This window comes from Xiphophorus couchianus, chromosome 7 (assembly GCF_001444195.1).
Source record: "Xiphophorus couchianus chromosome 7, X_couchianus-1.0, whole genome shotgun sequence".
NCBI lineage: Eukaryota > Metazoa > Chordata > Actinopteri > Cyprinodontiformes > Poeciliidae > Xiphophorus > Xiphophorus couchianus.
In genome coordinates, this window is record NC_040234.1 from 11,506,238 (window position 1) to 11,529,461 (window position 23,224).

The 23,224-nt window shown below is 39.6% G+C and overlaps 1 protein-coding gene across 4 annotated transcripts in view; it reads right to left on the reverse strand.

Moving 5' to 3' along the window:
* Positions 1–382: 382 nt before the first annotated feature.
* LOC114147913 (probable phospholipid-transporting ATPase IH) overlaps positions 383–23,224 on the reverse strand; it is a 40,788-nt gene continuing 17,946 nt past the window's right edge. The window contains exons 6-31 of one of the 4 annotated variants that reach the window (XM_028022695.1): positions 21,673–21,801; positions 21,096–21,199; positions 20,939–20,989; positions 19,891–19,955; positions 19,728–19,809; positions 19,463–19,613; positions 19,164–19,361; positions 18,897–19,070; positions 18,590–18,756; positions 17,290–17,361; positions 16,390–16,463; positions 16,168–16,271; positions 14,813–14,994; positions 14,155–14,388; positions 13,884–14,061; positions 13,685–13,787; positions 12,870–13,015; positions 12,483–12,542; positions 11,409–11,536; positions 11,178–11,313; positions 10,689–10,712; positions 9,805–9,870; positions 8,962–9,065; positions 8,707–8,872; positions 7,989–8,107; positions 3,901–4,067 (exon numbers count right to left, since the gene is read on the reverse strand). In XM_028022695.1, the coding sequence (XP_027878496.1) occupies positions 8,030–8,107; positions 8,707–8,872; positions 8,962–9,065; positions 9,805–9,870; positions 10,689–10,712; positions 11,178–11,313; positions 11,409–11,536; positions 12,483–12,542; positions 12,870–13,015; positions 13,685–13,787; positions 13,884–14,061; positions 14,155–14,388; positions 14,813–14,994; positions 16,168–16,271; positions 16,390–16,463; positions 17,290–17,361; positions 18,590–18,756; positions 18,897–19,070; positions 19,164–19,361; positions 19,463–19,613; positions 19,728–19,809; positions 19,891–19,955; positions 20,939–20,989; positions 21,096–21,199; positions 21,673–21,801 (2,976 nt within the window). In that variant the 3' untranslated portion in view covers positions 3,901–4,067; positions 7,989–8,029. Of the gene's footprint in view, positions 4,068–7,988; positions 8,108–8,706; positions 8,873–8,961; positions 9,066–9,804; positions 9,871–10,688; positions 10,713–11,177; positions 11,314–11,408; positions 11,537–12,482; positions 12,543–12,869; positions 13,016–13,684; positions 13,788–13,883; positions 14,062–14,154; positions 14,389–14,812; positions 14,995–16,167; positions 16,272–16,389; positions 16,464–17,289; positions 17,362–18,589; positions 18,757–18,896; positions 19,071–19,163; positions 19,362–19,462; positions 19,614–19,727; positions 19,810–19,890; positions 19,956–20,938; positions 20,990–21,095; positions 21,200–21,672; positions 21,802–23,224 lie in introns of all 4 variants that reach the window. The other 3 variants (XM_028022693.1, XM_028022697.1, XM_028022694.1) reach the window with 3 other exon arrangements.

Consider the following 23,224-nt stretch of genomic DNA (forward strand, 5'->3'; position numbering starts at 1 on the left):
ATTGTTTGCTGATAAAGCAAACATGTCTCCAAAAATGTCTTGGGCAATGCATAGAGTTGTTCTTCTTCTTGTTGCTTTTTATTGCTACTAAAAGTTGGCAAAAAAGACTTTTAGTAGCATTACCACCACCTCCTGGTATGGAGTGTGGTTCTTGAACTAATTCATATTATTTAAATGTATATACAAGACATTGAGTTTCACTACTTCTGCCATTTTCAGACTGTTTGTTTGTAGGAGGTTTGATCTACTTCCGCATGAAGGCGGAACCGGCGTCATGTTAGTTGGAAACAGAAACTAGAAATTTGTAATTTAGAACTCCTGCTGGACAGAGATGGAATTACACATCATCGTAAGGACAAAAACAAAATCTGTAAGAAGGCCATTCGTCTCTCTTTCATTCTTTATTACAAGCAGAATGACAATACAGTGCTTTGTCCTCATTTGCTACAGACAGGCTGGCAAAAAGTCAACATGTGAACTTTTAAAATCTTTATCCAAAAACAAAACAAAAAACAAGTAATTTGTCAAAAACTGTTTAGTAATACAAACAGTGGCATACTAAAGGTACTATGATATGAAGTGTGCTCCTCAGAGCAGAGCAGTCGATGTTTCAGACTTTTGCCAAGCTCAGGAGTGACTGGATGAGCACCCGCTGTTGTGCTGATGGACTTAGAAAAAGCAGTTTGACATTCTGATCTGCAATAGAAGGCTGGTGTGATAAACCCGCTGAGACAGAGGCTGGCACCTACAGACAGTTCATTCCTAGTCAGGTCATTTGGTCACTTCTTTTTTTTTTTTCTTTAATTCTCACCCCGTACAATCTTAGAAAAATAACGTGAGGAAGTGTGAACTACAAACTCCAGTTGACAAGCAATAGACCTTGCTGTTTTCTTTAGGGTAAAACTGATCTGTTGTAAAACAAAGTGCAGTGTGTCAGACTATAAGTAACTCTAACAAAACCATATAATTTAAATTTTACTCTCACTTTGGTTACAAACGTCAACACGCACTCTTAACAGTTAAAATATAGTCTTCTCTCTGAGATACAAAACTAGTGAAGAAAATATGAACACTGGACAACATAAGAATGACAAGATGAAAATCAGAAGACTCAAATATTGAAAAATAAATAACCTTTACAGCATTGCTGTATTAGGGCTGGTGCACAGTATGTAGAAGTATGGCAACAACACAGTGACCACCACAAAAGCGTGAAGGTTTGACCCAGGGTGGCTCTTATGGAGGTTTTGGGTTGAAAGCTGAGAGGGTGAACCTAAACTTTCCATTAATGTAATAAATCATCTGTGCCCCAGTAGAAAAATACTGAACACCTGTTATCAAATCTATACAAGTTGGCAGATGGTGATGTGTATGAAAATAAACTGTATAACCATATAAAAAATGCTTCAGAATGTCACATTCAAGACTTCCAGAGTCAATACATTTCTATGTTACCAGACTAGATAGGCTTTGGACAAAGAGGTCTTCGGAAATGCTTTCAGAAATGTGGAAAAGTGGTTCATCCATTATGAGCTACAATCTTCAGATACAGGACATGATGGACAAATCAGTTCAACATTCTTATTGATTTTGATTGTGACGTCGCCTTTTCAAGTCTCCCACCTTTTCCCGACAAACTGTATCTACCTTCTTTAGACTATATATATGAATATATAGCAAAATATTTGTCATTTACATCCATACATATAACACTGACATCAATAGTTTTATAGCGCATTACAGAAAAGAAAAACAAAAGCGTAGGAGTTAACGCAACACAGAGACGACCCCTAGTAACACACCTACCTAATATTAGCATTCTGACGTTAGCGTTTTCATGACACATATCATGGCAGCAAATACACAAGCACATTGCAACAGTGAGGGATAGCAACATTCATAAATCAGTAACCCATCATTTCCAGACTATTACCTCAAGCGGCCACACGGTGGCAGCAGAGGGCATGCTCACTGATCAGAAAGAAAACAAAATAACTTGATATGTTTTGTGATGATCATGTCTGCAACAAGCCGTGATATACAGAAGAGTAGTACAGCATGCAGAGACAATTCAACATGCTAAGCTGACAGATAAACGAGACAAAGGTTGACACAATTAGGAGGGTAGAAAGAAGACAGGGGGACAACAGACGCTGTAACAGACATGTAATCCCTGTGAATATCCTTGTACTTTCATAAATGTGTTTTATTTGACCGACTGAAAATGGTGTCCATGAATTAAGGCAGGGTGGCTAAAATACTGCACTTTCCTCTTGAGTCGCTTCATCTCTCCTTTACAGTGCCTTTCAAAAACATTCATAACCCTAATACTTTTTCAAACGCCGTCAGAATGCAACTGCAGACTTCAATGTGTTTTATTGGAATTTCATGTGGCAGACCAACACAAAGTGGCGAATAAGGGGAAGGGAACTTATACATGGTTTTTAATAAATAAATGTAATAAAAGCATGGAGTGGATATGTGTTCGCTGTTCACCTTTTATGTAATAATTATAAGTCTATAAGCTTTCAACATCTTTGCATAACAACTCAGATTGGATGGAGAGTGTCTTTGTACATCAAAATCTTGCCACAGATTTTAAGTATATATAGCTGGACTTTGACTAGGTCATTATAACACATAAATATCCTTTGATTTAAACTATTAAACTTTACTTTTGGCTGTTTATCAAGGTGGATTGTGTAAACTCCATGAATATAATAACTTCAAACCATTTCTTTTCCAGGGACAGCATTTTGTTTAGTTTCATTCACATTTCCATAAACACTGATCGGCTTCCCTCGCCAAGTTGAAGAAAAGCATTCACACCACAATGGTGTGTTCAGGATTAGAGTTTCACCACACACACTTCTTTGCATGTAGGCCAAAAAGTTAAAGTTTTGATCTCTTCTGAGCACAGCAGTAGCCTCTTCAGTTTTCCATATAACAGATTCTCACTCCTGAGCTGTGGACCTCTGCAGCTCCTACAGAGTCATCATGGTCCTCTTTGATGCTTTTCTGATTAATGCACTCTCCTTGGCAATGTGTTGGTAAGTTTATTTCCTACTTTGTGTTGCTTTGTCACGCCAAGCCCTCCAAAATTAAAGTTCGTGGTTGCAACAAGACAAAACATGAAAAAGTCTAGGAGGTGTGAATAGTTTTGTAAGGCACCGTAAATCTAATGAACATGTTTGTGTCTGCGTAAGGCTTTGTAAAACACCAATTCCTTTTCACGCCTTGCTCCTTTAGCTCCCACTTCTGCTGCGTACCTGTAAGGCAAAGGTGTAAAGGTCTGTGTCACGTACAAACATACAAAAAAACAGGCAATTACATGCGTACTTATAGAGCACATGCATACGCACGCATACCTAAAGGGCTGAGCAAGACTGCTACCCCCTTACTTGGCCAGACCACAGAGTGTCCATGAACAACAATTTTTTTAACAAACATTTACAAAATAAAATAGAAAATGACATAAAAGTGAAGGAAGAGAAATAATGCGAGTAAAAATGGGGATGAGTTCACAAAAAAACAGCAAAAAACAAACAAAAAAAAAGGACAGTTGCTCAAGGTTCCCTTTGAGTTCACCAACTGTTCTGACTGGGAGCTTGACAGGGAACTTTGACAGAAAGACTGAGGGCACTGCAATGACAACGGTGGTCCACTCAGGTGGACCCCAGAAAATGCACATAATGAACATGGAGAGTCCATGATTTTAAGGGGTGTTCAATAAATTCTTTACTCTTGCAATGGAGAGCTTAACGACACATCTTCAGATGTTTCTGGGGGTTTTTTCACACAGAGGTCTCCGGTCCAGGAGCGCAGTAGGCAAACCCCGCCCCTGACAGACGAAGCATGTAGGGGCTGAGAGAGGTCAGGTCGGACCCTCCTCCCTCTGCCAGGTGAGCCAGGAGTTTCTGGGGAAGAGGACTGGAGCTGCGGAGGGACAGCGTTTCTGCAGCACCGAGGTGGAGGAGGGTGGAGTCCGTGCTCCTGCCTTTGTAGGATCGACGAAAAGACAGAGGAGTCACATCAGCCACGCTGCCAGGCAGCAGCTTCTCGCTGACCTACGGAGACAAGGGAAGTGTTGTCAGGAGACAAATCAAGACTGAACCTAAGAAGAATAAAAAGATGCAGAACAGCCAACCAAACGTCTACATGTGGACACATGAACTAAAAATTAGCCTATAATTATAGGCATAAGAGTTTTGTTTTGAGATTTTAATATTATTTTTTCTTCTGTAATTTATCCATCAGCTGGTGATGGATCTTTGGGGGGAAATTAACATGAACAGACTGGATGACAAAATCTAGTAATGTCTGAACGGACATTTCTTCCCAATATGAATAATAATAAATTTACACTTGCAGTACTGGTCTGTAACACTAGATGTCAGGAGATTACCTAAAACATTTTCATTAAAAAAATAAATATGAAAACAGAGAAAGAAAAATCTGAAAATGTGTTTTTTGTGTTGGATTTGTTGCAATAGCAGTAAAATATCACCTGGATGTTGCATCAAAACCAATCAAATCAGTCTGAACCTCCAATATATATTTTATTTCAAAGCTAAACCTACAGCCTTGAATCTTACTAGTGTTCCACCAAGAAATCAAATCCACCATTCCTAAGCGCTACCAGTAATGCAACAACACAACTACAACACCCTTCAGTACGGAAGTTGTTACTGCAGAAAGGCGACTCAAAGTTTTTCAGTGTCAGTAAGGAGTTTAAAACGAATCCGGAGGAAGCGCAATTTAGAAAGCAAACTATTAAAATTTTTTTTTTTTACAGAGGTATGTCAGCAGCTCATTCAATCTGCTGGTGAGGTGCAAGTCATTTAACGGCTTCAATAATTTGTAATTTAGCAGGTTTTATTCCTTAGTACATCCTTGTGCCACAGGATGTGAGTTTCATCGAACTGACGAAGGAGAGAGTTGACCTCACATGGACTTCAACAGATAACAGGAAGGCTGAATGAAGGTGTGCAGTCTCCAGGGATTACGCACAAAGACATCTAAAGATATTAATGATAACAGTAATACTTATGATAATCACTAATATATGGCCATACAAATGGTTCATACTTTAACTCATCCAATTTTTCTGATTTTGTCTTTCATCATTTTTGAATACGGTACTACCATTGCAATTTGGTTTCTGTTTTAATTATTTTATTCTCCTGTGTTGAAACCTTATCAAAATTTTAATTTCTCTTGTTTCCACTAGGTGGAGATGTTTGCCCATGCACAGCAAATCTTAAACTTTACACACAAGAGCTTGAAATTTGTTGTTTCTATGACTTTGCACAACAATAATAACTGATCAGAATCAAGATTCATGCAAATTTTTAACACGCTCAGGCTCTGATAATATCCGTTCACATTCCAATTTGCATATGTAGGATGGAAATTAGTTTTTAATTTAGTGTTTTTTCTAGAAAAGAAAAAAGAGGAGATCACTATAATTAGAATATAAAGTGATAAAAATATTTTAAAAATGTAAATATACTATGTATCACAAGAACTGAAATTTACAACTGCTGAACTGAAAGAAATTAATATTTTTTGACAGAGGTGTATGCCTCGCTCTTGCCCAGTGACCGCTGGTGACAGGCACCAGGCCCTTCCTGCAAGGGTAAGTGTTTAGAAAATTGATGGATAATATTTTTACAGCAATGTTTACAAGAGATTGTTTTGTGTCCAAAGAATTTAGATGAAGCATTTTATTTACAAATAAATTTGCGGGAAAAACAAAAAGGAAGGGATACAGAAGGAACACAAAATGAAGGAACCCCGGGGGGTTAAGTGGTTTGGGCTCAATAAAAATGGAGGAAAGGTGGAATTCCTCATTTGGCTGCAACCCAGACCCGGCTCATTTTCAGCACGCTAGCAGTAGGAGTCTGATTAGCTGTGGAACTGGCACAGCAGACTTAATTGTGGGGTTATCATTAGTTGGATAGTGAGTTTGAGAAAAGGAAATTTCTTGAGGAACACATACAAACTGACCTAATACACCGCCTCTATTAAAACAGAAGCAACAGCCAACTACTAATACTACTAATAATGCTTTGTGCTTTTACCATAGTGGTCTTAGCCCACAAGCTTTGATATTTCATATAGTCATATGTCCTAGCATCTTTATGTCCACACTCTCTCCATCAAACGTCATGAAGCTGCTCCTTCTCGCTGCCTACTTTGCCACCAGATGGGCCAGGAGTCACACAGATTTCCCTACCTTCTGCAGATAACATTAAATGAGTGATGATAATGCAATCTGCCCCAATCTTGTGTACTAAATCTAGGAATTTTAGGCTTTTATCTCAATCAGATCCAAGATATGTTCTGACTCAATTTGCTGCTTATTCCACCATTTTAGAGCAAGAATATTTCCACAAAAGTACATGAGAAGACTGAATTGTAAGTCATTTTCTGCTCCTAACTTGCAGAAGCTTCCCATGCATTATTTAACTATCATCAGATTTGACAGCCACATATTAGATACAAGAATGATCACACCAAGGAGTGTTCAGAGCACAGAAAAGAAGTAGATTACCTGCTTGAAAGTGAATTTAAATCTATAAAAAACACACTAAAATGTAGAGGATCCTCCTTACATTTTCACACAGTCTTAGTAGATATTTTTAAAAGTCAGATTACCATTTAAATAATCAGTAATTGAAATAGTGAGACTCAATGGACAAGGTAGTATCTCAAATCAGTTGCTAAAAGCTAGACACTATTTGATGCTGCCAACAACTGGCATTTTCTTTACTTTATATAAGCTGCTTTTGGAAGTTTACACTGACAAACGTTTGGACAGTCCCTCTCCTCTTTGACTTAGAAGAAGTAGTCTGCAATTTCATTAAAAATAATCACATGGGGGCGTGCTGTGGTGGCGTAGGGGTTAGCGCGACCCGTATTTGGAGGCCTCGAGTCCTCGACGCAGCCGTCGCGGGTGCGACTCTCGGACCCGATGACATTTGCCGCATGTCTTCCCGCCCCTCCTTCCCTGTTTCCTGTCAGCCTACTATCACATAAGGGACACTAGAGCCCACAAAAATAAAAAAATAAAAAAACTAATCACATAACAGGAATCAACAGAGTTCAGGAGTCTTATGGTGCCTCGAAACAATGTTTGCAACTTGTGAACTTTCCTATATCTTGTCAGGAGTTTTTGATGGGATTTCATGTGACGAACACATAATCATAAAAGGCCAGTAAGAAATAATGAATGTTTTTCAAAAGTGACCCTGGACCCCATTTCAGTACTTTGTAGAACCACCTTTTGCTGCAATTACAGCACAAAGTGTTTTGCAGTTTGTTTCTTCTAGCTTTATATATCTAAACATTAACATTTTTAAACAAGTACATTCTTGAGTCACTTATTTTGGTTGGCATCGACGATCCATAGTAGGTCCAGTTTAAAATCCTGACCTATAATGGTTCAGCGGTCAAAAAGCTGGTAAACAGTTTTATTTGATTTTTGAATGAGCTTGGATTACTGGCAGTTTCTCCACTGCTAATTCAAAAAACAAAACTATCTGTAGGCTTGACTGTTTTTCTGTTTTAAAATTTGGATTTTTGTCTTTTAAGTAATTGAGAAATGAATAAAGTTTATCAACACAGGTTAAGATAAAATCAAGTTCTGTACTTGCTAGGCATTTCAAAACCTCATCAGAAGATTGTTAAAAATAAGAATACAATAAACAAAACAGATCACAAGTCCAAAAATGCAGGTTATGAAAATCTGAATTGATAATATCTTACCAATTTTGGCAATTTAGTCAATGCATCACAGATTTCTGAAACAGGATATGATGGGACAAAAAAAAAAAACAACGCGTAGAAGAGAAATGACAGAAAACGGGCTAAACCTCAGAAGTTGTGTTGTCATCAGTGGCTGGTTAGCATGGTGTAGAGACAAGCAGTTTGACACAGGACCATGCCAGCATGCACACTCAAATGAGGGCTTAAAAGAAAGTCACCTCCTCTTCCTGCTCCTCTCTCTCGTCTCTCTCTGGGCCAATCAGAAACTCATTCTGCTGGAGGACTGAGAAAGCATGAAGATGGTGGACGGCTCCACAGTAAGGCACGGGCGGGTGGACTGTGGTCACCATGAAAAAGCGGGAAAGTGCAGCGTGTCACAACCACACGGAGAAGAGGGAAAAGAAAGGATAACGAAAAGGTGAGAAGAAGGGATGGCAGGAAATAGAAAAATGCGGAACAGGGTGAAGGAGAAGTGAAAGGAGCAACAGGGAATGTGTCAATATGGATGACGGGGATCCATAAAGTGAAGTGAGAAGGGGAGGAAGAAGAAAGAGCACAGCAGGAAGAAATCAGTCAGACCTTTCACTCGATTTTTTTTCCTTCCATTTCATGGTAAAGCTTGCTTCAAAAGGAGGGTAAAGCTAAACTACTGGGAAGAGGAAGTCAGAGTAAATCCAGCTGGTGCTCAAAGCTATGAAACACATTAACAGTCTTCCTGGATTATTAATAAAGAGGAGAAGATTTACAGCTTCTACTCTGACGTTGTAAAATTACTGACTGGTATAGAGTAGGATTTAAACGATTTCCACTTGCTACATAAGCAACTAAAGTTGGAAAGAAATTCCATGTGTTAAATTGGTGTAGTAAAGTATTATTCGCACTATGCAACATCAGCAGAAGTAAAATTTTAAATCTATTTTAAGAATTTTTTCGTACCTGTGCTCGCTCAGTAGCTGTTGGACAAATAGCCCTGCAGAGGACTTTCTTGATGACATCCGGGAGCAGGCTGACGGTAATAAGGAGGATGATGCTGAGCCACGCTGGACCACTGGACAACATCTGCATAAACACGTAGTACATCCTCTGGTAGTTCAGGAAGGGCCTGAGCAGCAGCAGGGAATACAGAAATTTATTCCCGAACAGAATCAGTTTGCAAAGACCGTGTGGATTGTGGCTGAATCGAGGCTTTACCAAATGATGCCGCCCCAGAGAAGAGAGAAAATGACGTAGAAAAGCAGCGAGCCCCAGATTACGAAGTGGTTGATCCAAGTCCAGTGACGCGTGTCCAAGGCAAGCTGGACCACAGAGAAAAGTAGCAGTGGAAACACCAAATCAGTCAGTACAGAAGAAACTCATCAGTAAATTTAATACTTTAAATGATTTCCTTGTAATCTTTTAAAGTGGTCTTACTAGTAACGTTAACCCAAACAGATGGGACCAGTGTGATGTGTTATATGTATTGGTGCCGTTTTTGGGTCAACTATCGGGTCGAGACCACTGCCCATTGTAGTCAAAGTGATGTTTTGTCTGGTTTTACTCTGGAAATTTAAGCTTAAAGTCAAACACATGCTGTACGCCTAGATGACAGAATGCATATAAAACTCAATAGAGAATATTTATAGTTAAAAAAATACTCAGAAAAGCTCTTGTTACCTGCTGTTATGAGCTGTTAAACTTTCTCTCACTAAAACAGGTAAGTTTTATTTGGCCATTTGTTCATGAATAATTTTAGATCATTTATAGCAATTCACAGAGGTTGTTCAATTATACTCTTACCAACTAATTATTGATTTTGTAAATATGAATCCGGAGCTGAAAAATAAAACTCTTCCATCTAATTCCTAAACCTTTATTGTTCCCTTTATAGTTAATGTTTTGGAGGTCTTCTAACAGGAAGAAGAAAAGGCCTAAACGTTTGTCTGTTCAATGCATTTAGAAAACTCATGCAATAGTTATGATCTAACACAACTGAGAGGGTTATGCTATATAAGCAGCAGGATTTTTTTTCTCATTTCATTTTGCTCACTCACACACCTTGAGCGTTACGGTGAAAACCAGGACAGTAAAGATGAGAGTTCCAAACGTCCAGTTTCCGAACATCTGTAAGAAAAAGATGAAGACAATAGTTAGCGGCCAGGCTAACAATAAAAATAATTACCAAGACAATGACTGTAGACAGCTCAAGTGAGCACAAGAAAGGAAGTATAGGGCAATCTCATGTTTTATTAACTGTGGAAAAGAGTGTTCATTCAAAAAGATGTTAATTATTATTAGGATAGGATTTTGGTTAAAAAAACAATTGAAACATTTCCAATTTATTTCACAGCATTCACATGTTGCTACTTGCTGAAATCCTAGAAAGGTTTAGGCAGACACCAGGAGTTAACAGATGGGATGGGACTATGAGAGAGGGGAGGAGGGCGGGGAAACAGGGAAATCGAGGCAAAGAGGACGACTTATATAACAACTAAAGCTGGCTGTTGGCACCAAAAAAGCCTATCTAGAATTCCTACGACTTATTTTAAATGGGCAGACAGCGTAATATTAATAAAAGTACATAGACACACAAGTACACACAAAAACAAACAAGGTAGACAGAAAAGGAAACAAACAGATGTTGGATCTAAATCAGCAGCAAACATTAGGTTCCCTACCACAGCACAAGACGGGGATAATGTGGAGAAGCTTCAAAGGTTTTCTACCATGTCAGCAGAGTGGTTAAGATTAGGTACTATGCAGGATTCAGAGCGTTGCAAAAATTTAGAGGGGGAACGTAAGCGCTAGGAATCTACACATCCAAATGGGAGTTGCATGGATTAGGTGGAGTGAGGATGAACTGAAAGTATAAACAAGACGACAGGAACTGAAAAGGGGCATGGAAGACAGAGAGAGCTGACAGGGGAGGGAGACAGGCTTACCATCTGTGTGTTGGTGGTCATAAGCTGAAGAAGAAGAAGAGGAAGAAGAGGAGGAGGAGAGGAGGAGGAAGAGGGGAGCAAAATAAAGAGCAAGAAAGCAGAGAGAAAGGGAGGGGGAGAAAAGAGAAAAGAATCAGGACAAAGGGTAAAATGAATTTCAGGATGTTTAAACTTAAAAAAAAAAACAGGACCGAAGGCAATCAAAAACAGTTGACATGATACAAATTAACAATACAGAGAAAGATGCTCTTGTGTTGTCGATATGAATGGAGATCCGATGTTCCGGCGAAAGAAACTTTACTGGTGCTGAGCCATAGAGACAAAACATGACTACTATGTCAAGTCGATGCACCTAAAAGCGTACGGTGAAGATGAGTGAGCGTTCATGGAGACTCAACAGTTATCCTCCCCATGACTGATGCCTCTGACGCACATGTCATGTCTGTTGTTTTTCACACTGCATTTGGCGACGCAGATGCAGAAGCTCACCTGGCCATTGCTGGTGAAGGTGGTGTTGTCGAAAAGGAAGTAGGCACCGAAGAAGAAGATGACCGCGTCAAACACACCCAGGCACGTCCAGTAGAGGAAGATGGGCCAACGGAGGAGGGAGTTCTTCGCGATGTCCCTGAGATGCACGGAGGGAGAGGGAAAACGTGTTACGGCAGAAATAAAGGTAAACGGGATACAAGGCGCAGCATCATACAAATCAAATGTCATCACTTGTACAGAGAGGGCTCCCTCTTCAGTGTGTCGATGGTCACGTGCTGCTCGACCAGGCTGTACAGGAGGATGGGGAGGGAGGTGAAGCTGATGTTGTAGAGCGTTAAATACGCCGTGTCGTACAGAGGCTGCAAAGGGACAGAGATGCTTTAGAGATAGGAACTAAAAGAGTGTTTCTGTTAAACAATGCCAGCTGATTTTTGTGCATTTATAACCTGAAACTCACGCAAGAAGGAAAAAGAGAGAAAAACTCTGAATTCTGCACTTTTATTATGTAATCTTTTCCTTTTCAAATCGCTCCAACTCCAAAGACAGGATGTGTTTTCACACCTTGCTCTCTTACACAATAGCTCTGGGGAAGGATACGACACCTTTCCCTTCCTTCCTCCAGTTTCATCTCTACTAGCAGGGATGGCTACCTGGGTTTGACGACCCTCAGCTTCAGCTGCTTCCAAAGATTCAAGGACATTCCCTCGTATACTTGACAACTCAAGCTACAAGTGGACTTGATTAAACCAGAGGTCAACACTTCTACCACAAGAAGCAACCAAATAAGAAAAACACTTAAATTGCTTAAATGGTATTATTTTTTAAAATTTTTATGGTTACATCACAATCCTTTCAATCTTGGCTCTGACTACACATCCAATACACTTTACAAAAGTTGCAGTCTGCGCTCCACAAAAGGCCGTTTCTATGCGTTTCTTTTTATTAGCTTCCTGTGTGTTTTTAGGATCTTGTGGCAATACTGTTGATTCCTATTCCTGAATAAAATTGAAATCGATTGATAGACGACGGCATCCATTATTACTACCGTAAACAATGTGCTGCTGTGTGACGTCAACTTTCTTCTTATAAATAGAAGGAATCTTTAAGGTGACAATCACTTTTTACAGATCTCTAGCTATTAGTTCCCAATTTCCAGGTTTTTATTTCATTAACAAATAAAAATTGTCTTTAGAATTTTAGTACTTTTGATAAATTGCTAATAAGCTTCAACAGAACATGCTAATAAGCTTCAACAGTACCTTACAATGGGAAAAATATTTTTCCTGTACAGTATAAAGTACCTACCTGCTGTGAGAACCCACAGAAGAACTGATACAGGAACTGAGGGAAGATGAAGCACACATTCTGCAATGATTTAAGAGGAGAAGAGACAAAAAAAACACAAATGACAAATCACAAAAAACAAATAAAGAAACTCTAAAAATGCAGCTATCTACACATTCCTGTTTATGAGCTTACTGAGTGGGTTGTTAATAAAGCAATGATGCCAAATGGGGAAAAAGTTGAGTCAGTTGGCAGAGCGCTACATGCTGTGGAAGCCACCCACACTGGTCATTGCGCCCGTGAATCCAGGAGAGTGTTGCACATTACTGGAGTCCTAAATCCAGTCATCTGTGTTTTGGCTCGATTTTTTTCATTTCAAACAAGCGTTTGCAAGCATTCGTCCCTTACCTTGTAAAAGAAGTACTGAACAAGCTCAGCGATTCGGATGTAGTAGTAGTGGCCGTGAACCAGAAGCATCTTCTTCAGGTGTTTAAATTTTGGGATGGCATAATCGCTGTTTCTGGCTGCCTGTCGACCTTCTTTACCCATGATGCCTGGGGGAAAGAAACAGTTTACTTACAATCTGGAATGTAAGCTCAGAAATAGAAAATCAGGGTTTCTACTAGGATCATACATTATTTGGTGATGACGGTACAATTGCTAAATATCGCAAATGACATAATTCGCGTTAAATCCACATTTCCTCACTCAATCATATTGCTTCCAACCCCTTTTCTGTAAGCACCTTGAGCGCGTTAGGTGTGGGTGTCTACTACAGATACAGCATCCAGCAGGATGAAAATAGCACTGGCATGCAGCAGATGAACTCCTAACACACTGACTATAATAGCCATAAAGATAATGCACCCCAAACGGTCCTTAGTAGTGTTAATAGTCTGCAGAGCAATGAGAAAACATTAAGTGAAAATTATTTGTTTTTCAATGACAAGTTTTTGTCAAAGCTCCCCATGAAGTCATTGCAGATGGTTAGACTTTAAATTTGGGATGGATAGATACGTGTTTGAAAGGGCAAACAGATAAATGGATGTATGAATAATAAAACTGACAGGCTGAGGAAATGGGTGAACCTATAGACGATAGACTGTTGGGTTGACAGCAGGATGTACGAACAAACTATATTTTCTCAGATATCACCAGGAATGCCTATATAAAAACATCTTGTGATTGAGATAATTATTATTTAAGGTAGCAACTGAACTCACCAATGCCAACATGTGCTTCTAAGATCATGCTGACATCGTTGGCTCCATCGCCAACAGCGAGGGTTATAGGATGTTCCTTTGAGGATTTAATTAGCTTCACAATCTGTCAGAGAAATGTTTTAAGCCAGATGAAAGAGTTATTTAGGCATATATGGAGAACAATTGAAAATAAAAGAGGAAGAAAGAAAGTCAATGTCACCTGGGCTTTCTGCAGCGGTGCCATGCGACAGCAGAGAACAGCGCTACAGTTGCGACAGATTTCAAGAAAGATCTCTCTGTAGTTCCCATGGCCAGACACCTCTTGGCTGGGTTTTAGTACTGCAGAAAGAGTTGCCCCGTCGATAATCAGGCCAAAGTCGAGGCAGTCCACTGACAACCTGTAATCAGAGATTGAATAAGGTTTATCAAGGAGATCCATCAACACAACAAACTTAACCAGGTTTGGAGCAGGGAGCAACTGACTTCCGTACCCAGATATGGAGCGCTGCCTAAGAACGGTCCTGTTCAGCTCAAACAGAACGTCGTGCAGGCTCTGCTCTTTGGTGCGCTTCTTGGTCAGCTCCAGAATCTGGGTGCTGCGACGGAAAAGCTTGCTGGCGTAACACGTGGCGGCGGCCGTCTCCATCTTGTCCCCCGTGAGGACCCAGACTTTGATGCCGGCCTTGTGCAGCGACTCGATGGTGTCCGCAGCTTTCTCCTGCAGCCTGTTCATCAATAAGTCGATAAGTGTTTCAGGGTGCACACGGGTGGGCAGCGCCATCAATCAAAGCTCCAGTTAATCCATTACCAACGGGTGATAAGTTTTCAATGCAAGACCACCCCAACCCTGTCGTTTCACATCGGCAGTTTATCTGTTAGGAAATTAAACTGTCAAGCACTTGATCAATCAGTCAGGGGCGAGGCTTAAATCTTATATCGTTGTGCACAAAAATATTCAATTACTGCACAATCCAGAGAAAAAAAACAAACAAAAGGCACCACTCAAGAGTTCATACTGAACCTTTTTTTTTGCTGCCATGAGTCAAGACAACTGTCTAAACTTACTGTAAAGCTTCATTAATCCCCCTTCTGTCCACTTGCTGCACCATTTCTAAATCGTTCCCTTCCTCTCTTCCTGCATTGACCAACCTGTCCTCCACCGCTGTAGCACCCAGGAGGACAAAATCCCTCTCAATGACGTCATAGGCCTGAGCCAGCCTCTGCTCCCTGTCCTGCAGGGCCAGCTTGGCTTCGGTCAGGTAATGACACGCTTCCTGGTACTCTGACTCTGACAGCCTTCGGTAGGCGACACACAAAGTCCGCAGCCCCTCCTGGTTTCACAGCGGAGAGAGAAAGAGAGAGATATGGAGAGGAATGAATAGATTATTGATATTATACATTTTAAGATGTGATTGATAGACAAAGCTGAATTTTTAAAGCATATAAATACTTCTTCTTTAAAGACCACACCATCCTGAACAAAGGAACATTAATATTCAGTTGAACTTTTGTCCCTTTCAGCCCACAACAATATATAGCAGTTGTTTGCCCACTTTAGGAACAACATAAGCTCACAAAAAGCTTCCTTTCTAAACTCTCCTGAAGGTGGATCTTAGAAATTGGCACGTGTTTCAAGATGCTCTGCAGGGTCTGATATATGGGTGACAGACAAGTAGACCAATAGGAAAAGGTAAAGGGAGGCAGAATGTTAAGAGATGAATCATGCTGGTGTATGTGCAAGATTTTTTAATTAAAGCGGCCAGACTTCTGGGTTATGCATCTGCAAGCATTGCATGCCTACAGAGTGAAATTTGTGAAGATTTCTTGTTTTTTAAAAAAGCTCAAGCTCAGTCAAATTGGATAGAGAAAAACTATAGGAACAAATTGTCGAGTCATGCCACAGTTCTCAATCAGATTTAGATCTGGATTTTGACTTGAAACACATGAAATAATCTAAAAAATGATTTAAATCTTAAAACTGTAGTAGTTACACAGCTCTATTAAGTATTATTGTGGGATGATTTTTGCTAAATGAGATGTTTATTAATCCTATCAGAATAAGCAGTTAATCAATTATTCGCATAACAAATTCAAATGAGCTTGATCATTTCCATTCTGATGATTTACATTTATTTGTGGTATTTAGTTGTCTTTTACTTTGGATATTTTTGGATTTTTTTTTGTTTTTACAAAATAAAAGTTTATTAGTCTTTGAGAGAGCAAATTTGCCTTAATGTGCCATTAACAATATATTACTTGAAAAGGGTCTCAAAACAGCAATATTATCGTTTATCGCAAAACTTACTGAGACAATTGATCATCCAGCCCAATTTGTCAGCTTGGCAGGCCTAACATTTAACAACTTTAATTACCACATTAAATGTCAATTTTCCCTCAGATATACAGTTAAGGATTTAATGTGTGACATGAAACATATGGCTAAATGTGTAAATGGACACAATGTACCCTCAAACCCAATCAGCAGATGAAAAACATTCACTCACCACAGCGTTCTGCTCCACGTGGGTTTTGACTTGCTCCACCTTTCCAGACACTACTCGAGGAAAAATAGATGAGTCTGCACCTTTACAGAACATCAGGTACTCTCCTGAGGACACACACAGAAACAGCGCCAAACACTGTTAGCACACTGGAGGCACTGTCCAGCTTCTAATTTTGGATCTATAAAAGGTGCAAGCGACGCTCTGTTTGTGGCAACGTCTCACCTGAAATGGACTTTACTATGACGCTCATTCTCCTCCTGACAGAGTCGAAGTTCAGCACATGGAGCAGTTCAAACCTGAAGGAGGGACAGAGTTGAAGTGTGTTCACCTCCTTTTCTAATTTGGTTTCTTTTAGATTGAGGGCACATTTCATAAACAGACAAAGTTTCTCCTTCCATACGGTTCCTTTTAAATAGCACCTTGGATGATTTTGCAAAGTATACACCTCTGAGTACACACTGTACTCCTGGTTCTGGCTGCTGGGTTCCACTGCAAGAGCATATTGTTAAAGCCAGAATAGTTATTTTACATGTGCTCAGGATTTCAGAGGTGGCCTTTGTTAAATAATGACTTCATACGACTCCCCTTTTATTCATCTATAGCACAAAATGAACATAATGACTTCCTTTAGAAAGTGCAGATGATTCTAATTCAGTAAAAAAACAACAACACACACATATATTGAATTGGACAAAAACGTGTTGCATTTTAGCAAGAAGAAAACACAGAAAATTAAAGAAGACTTTAGAATCAGAATGTTCAACTTCCTCCCTCTCTCCCCCTTTCTTTCCAGCTTCATTAAAAATAGCTCACTATCGACAGGCCGCCGCTGACAGTGATGTACGGCCAGGTTGCTTACACAAACACACGCAATGGATCAAAACAGAGAATTTCCATAAAACCTCTCTGGAATTGAACCAGACTATTATTCGGTTTCACTCATCAGTTTAATTGTTTTGATCTGATTGAGCAGGTCTTCTGAGGTCGCAGATTTATTAAAAAAAACATTTTTGTATCACAAGCTGCGAGCTAATTCTCTTCAGTCAGATAATATGAACAGGACTCCATCAGCTGGATTAATCCTGTTTTATCTCTCGTGGTGTAACAACTTATTAAACAGACCTTTCGATCTCGTCGTCTTTGTTGAGGATCTCCATGTAGTTGTCCTTGAGTCGCAGATAGGTGTAACCCAGCCTGGCAAAGACAGCAGAGGGAAAATGATTGATTAGAGGGTGACAGAAAGAGGTCATGTAGATGAACAGTCGCGTCTTTCGGAGGTGGCAAGACTGAAGATGCTGTGACGCATGTTGCGTAACTTGAGCTGAGATGTATGTACAGTGCTTGTATACTGTGTAGGTTACAGTGGAAACCACTTGCATACACTATAAATAAGGCCGATACCACATTCTTTGTCACTCTGACATTAAATCAGACTAAGCTTTTCCTGTTTTAGGTGAGTTAGGACAACCAACTGTATTTCCATTTAGCAAATGCCACACTAATGACACATGGCATTTTCTGTTACTTTCTTTAAACTCAGAAATGTACACAAATACACAAAGATTACTATGCTTTTAAACAATTTGGAAAAATCTACATCGGGGGTGTCCAAAGTGAGGCCCGGGAGCCCTTTGTGACTCCTGGATTAACTGTGTGCGACCCCAAAATTTACTTCAAGAATGATACAACTTTGGCTAGTCAAGCACTCGTGGTTAATGCAGATGGAGACTTTTTATTTTTGATCAGGGTTAAAATTATTACTGACATAATTTTCCTACAATGGAAAATGTAAAGTATGACATTTGCGTTTAATCCAGGGATGTTTTACTGCAACAGGGACAGGTGCAAACAACAGATAGCATCATGAGAAAAGGATATTTGAGAAAATATTAAATAACATCACAAAACATCAACCAGGAAGTTCAAACTTGAGCACAAATGGATTTTCAAAATGGACAATGACCTTAACCATACCACCAAACTAGTTAAAGTGATTTACAGATGAGAACAGATTTAATGCCAATAAAAAAAGGCTGTTTCTTCTTGTAGTGTGTATGTGAGGTTGATGTGGAACACAGATTGTTCAATAATGGGAGATACGAATAAAATGTGTCAAACATCTAAAGAGTGAAAAGTATCAGAATTTCAAAAATATGCTTTTAAAGAAAGAATCCATTCCTAGTTTTGCCCAATGCACCCAGTACTTTTCTACTTATTATTTAGAAAAAGCTAATTGCCCAAACTTAATTCTTTCTCTGGAAAAATGTGACTTTGTAACGTGTACAGTACAGACCAAAGGTCATTGAATTCAATGAGAAGGTGTGTCTAAACCTTTGGTCTGTACTGTACGTGTAAAGTGAATATATATCACATATTCCCTTAACTTTTGTTAAAGTTCTAAAATTTGTCATCATGATGTTACCTTTTCATTCCTTCCACCAAAGCTACTTCATCTGGAGATGAGGAAATGTAAAAGGAAGTGGGCCTGCCCTGATGGATGCCTCTTTTGATGCCATCCACTGTCTCCTCCTCCTTCACCTGCACCGTGTGGCAGAGACACAGCGCCCGGAAAAATAGATCCTCGTACTCCTACACACACAAATAAAACTAAATTTGACAAAACATGTATCCTTTTCCTTCCATTTTGTTTTATTTTCTGTTGGCCTATCACATAAAATCTCTCCTAGCTACACAGAAGTTTGTATGTGTAACATATAAAACAAACTTACTCTCCTGTACCCCCCAGGTGAGGAGTCGATCATGTCTATGCTGGAGGCAGCACTGAGGATCTGGCCGTTGCAGATGGCATGTGGGATGTAGACATTGCCATCCACGCAGCATTCAATAAACTCCATGTTGTTCTCAGTCAGAGTGCCGGTCTTATCAGTAAACACATACTCCACCTTGAAGGAAGTGAAAGCAACAGCACATTTAAATAAAGATTGCATTCAGTTATCTATGCAATACAGTTTGCTTGAGTGTGTCCAGCCACATGCCTGTCCTAGCTCTTCGTTCAGGTCGGAGGTGTTCACCTGGGCTCCCTGCCCCAGCTCTTCATCAAACATCTCTTCATCCCATGTGATGAAATATGACCCAAGAAACTTCTGCATCTCTACAGTGACATACATGGACACTGGGATGATGTAGTTAAACAGAACCATGAAGGCCAGGAAGTCTGTAAAGGCTCGGATGACCTAGGAAGTGGAGGATACATGTTATAGGAATGTGGCTTTAGGGAAATTATAACACATAGCTGCTTAAATGTTCCATTAAATGCAGAGAGTGAGGGACAGACCACATGGCGCTGGCGCTCGTTCTCAGTCCTGTGGTTGTACCAGGGTTCGTCCCGGTCAGGCGACCACTGCCAGGCGTACTTCAGGACAGTGTTGATCACAGCTTTACTGATCAAGATGCACAAGTACACAATGAGGAAGGCGTTCATCGACCTGCAGAGAGTGATGGAGTGAAGAGGGGTCAGCGTCACGGAGCTGGGAAGTAAACCACTCCCCAAAGACACACTCTAAATCAAGCAGTGGGAAGGCCTCCGTCATTAATCTTACTTCTCAACAGCAGAACGCTTCTGAGATTTAGACTGGTAATTAAGCGCCATCTTCGTCTCCATGCCAGTGTAGACCGCAACAGCTGAGGAGCAGAAAACAAAAGTGAGTTTTTTTCAAAAATGTTTACAAATGCTTAACTGCATGCTCAAAATTATTGTAATACCATAAATATGTTGTGTGTTCTTCAGCGTGGCTCCTCTAAGAAGTAAATTCTCAGCTCCTAGTGTTCTGCAAATGTAAAGTAAATTCATTCTTTTAATAGAGTTCACAAAACCCAACTAATTATTAGCATAGCAGTCAATAATACAGATTGTAATTTACTGTATTTACCACATCTTTTCTGGAAGTTCTAAGAAAGCATCAGGTATGTTCTGGAGATTACACAGTTAAAAGCCTCATCATAATAAATAAAAGGAAGTAACCTAATATGTTCAAGAATGTGCTTGGTAATTTCCTAAAAACTCTGGAAGCCACCTGGTATTTTACGTGGCAAGCGGCAGGAAAGTAACCTGTAAGTACAATGGAGCTCCACAGAAACTGCTGATAAGCTCCAGGACATTACTTGGTAAGCTTTGGAATATTATTTGGAATACTTATCCGAGTACGTATATGGTAAGGAAAGGAGCAAAGAATTTCCGAAAATGTTCTTCAAAAGAATGTATTGAGCTCCAGGTAAGGACCTGGTATGTTTTGGAAAAGTACATTATGTGGTAAGCATAAGCATGTATCTAGAAAGCTCCAAAAACACCTAATAAACTCCGGTATAGTACGAGGAAAGCTTTATTGATTAGCATTTACATGTTAAAAAAAATCAGTCAATAAATCATTCAATCAATCAATGAAATTCTGGCAATGTAGCTGATAAATTCCAGGAAAGTAACCAGATATTCCCAGCAGAGTACTTACTAATATCGGCAAAGTACCTAATAAAGTACTTGTTAAATTGCTGGAAGGTATGCAGTAAACTTCATTGAAGTTCCATAAAACTGCATGATTAAACTACATGAATCATAAAACTTCTAGAAACGTATCTGGTAAGATCCATGAAACTTCTGGAAAGTAACCTCTAAAGTTTAGGAAGTTGAATGTTGCATTATGTAGTGCTACAGACAAATTAGAAATATTTAAGCAACATTAGGCTAAAATAAACAAAACAAATACAATATAGATACAATTTTAGACAATAAACCACAGCACAAACAACTGCCCACCTGGACACAGGCTCCTCTTTGTCCTTGTAAATGTTGATGCGTCCCACAAATCTGGAACAAAGCGGGAAAACAAAATTAAATCAAGATGTCCAGGGCCATAAGGTTACATCTTGTAAAAGGTCTGTGTACAACGATCCATCTATGGGGATACACTCACTTGTAGAGGTCAGGCTGCGGTTGTTCACATTCAATAGTGGCATGTAATGAATCCACCTCCTGCTCCGTTTTAAAGGCCATGGTATCTGGTACAGCGTAATAGGTCTGAGACAAAAAGGTGGCAGAAGGTTGGGGAGCAGAAAAAGAAGACAGGGGAAAATGTCACTAAGACACCGACTATGAGGCTGGGATTGATTTGGTCTTTAACTCGGGTAGTTTATCTAATCGATCTCAACAATATGTAAAGGCCGCAAATAAGCTGGTAAATGTTTCCGAGCAGGAAGGCAGTAAGATATGAGTCACTATCAGGGATGTTTGTATGTTAGTTGTTTTTTTAATAGTAACAGAAATACAATTTATACTATTGCATAACAGCCATTGTTCTGTCCAAACAGGCATGTGTTGTTGGCTTAAAATTTTTGCTATTTTGCTACTTCAAAGATGTAGACGATTACCTTCTCAGTCTTTTCAGGATGCAAAACTACTCACAATTTCAATGATTTTAGATAGCAACTTAAATTAATTCGAGTTTAAAATGAGGCTGAGACAGAAAGTCATCACTTGTCTCTTGCGAGCACCTTGTGACTCGACTCCCCGTCGAGGCTGGTGGTGGTGACGTAGCAGGTGCCGTCGTCCCGACTGGAGGAGAGAAAGATGAGGTCGCAGGGGAAAGTCTCATCCTCTCTCACCATGACGATGTCGCCCACCTGAAAAGGAGAGGCACAGCAGCTCTTGTAAAATAACAAAGCAGATGGAGTAAGATTAGAAAAAATATGTAAAAAGAAAACAGAAAAGACCTGTAGGTAACCATCTGCTCATCTATTACTATTCGTTTTTTTTTTTTCCAAAGGATTGAGAAGTTGCATAACGGATTATGTGAGCAGAGCAGCTTAAACTCAAATAAATCCCGTCTCCACGGTGACCGTACACATAACACACGCTCTCTGATTTATTATGATTAATGTATTCATCATTATTCCTACTCCCAACGCACGCTCTAATCCTTGCTGTTTGATCTACGGAAGAGAACAGAAAATGCTGGAGGACAGACAGACAGCCAGAACAAAATGAATAAGAGACAGATGAAAGCAACACTGATGGAAGAAATCTTTTTTTTCCTTCTTTTTGAAAGTTGCATCACCTTCACAAAAAAACTAAGAAAACTACTGCAATGACAGGAGCAACTACAGTGCTGTGCAACCTTTTATTGCCTGGCAGCTATGGTGAAGCTGTATATTCTGAGCTGACCCTCAATGTCCCACACAGTCTCTGCACATTCACAGCAAGCAGCAGACGCAGCAGAAACTAGATGTACCGGCGCTCATTACCTACCTGCTGACAAAATGGTGCTACAAGTCTGAAATATAGCAGACCGAATCAATAGATCTGATGAGCTAGATCAGTCACATTAAACAGCCTGACACTGTTTTCATTAGATCCTTGGATGGTGGGGAAAGGTTGTCTCCATGGATAACAAGCAGCTACATGTGTTAGTTTTTAATGGCTTTTCAAAAACAAAATGTTGGAAGTCAGCACTGTTTCTGTTACTGGGAAGCAGAACTTTATTATATTATTGCTAGTACCAGTTCCTACTTGGTTGTTTATTGGAGGGTGGGCAAAAGAATGGACTTGCTTAACTTCAGGGTCACCACATAAGAGGTTCTCAAACATTTAACACCACTTCTGGAAATATTTTTCTAAGGCACCATACTGAAAGATTTTAAAATGCTAGTAAAAAAAAAAAAAACAGCACCTTGATTGATTGAAAGATTCCATTTAACTATGCTTTGTATTTTACTCAGAAGTTGAAATTTCTGAGCATTAAGTTCTAAAAAAACCCATCAAAGTCCATCAATATTAGAAGTTTGAGAGGAAAAATCAGAGCTCTCCCACCTGCAGCAACATCAAAATCCAGTATGGCAACCTTGCATTAAAACTTTTGTGAGAGCAGCAGTTGATAACTATTTACTTGCACTTTTTTTTCTACTTTCTCTTAATGAATATTATGATCCCTTCAGTTTATTAGATCTGTTTGTTTTTTATCATTTGAAACTGGGACTTAGTTGTACGAGATTCCAACATCAAACAAATATAAACACACCATCTGAAGAACTGCAAAGAAGAATGGGC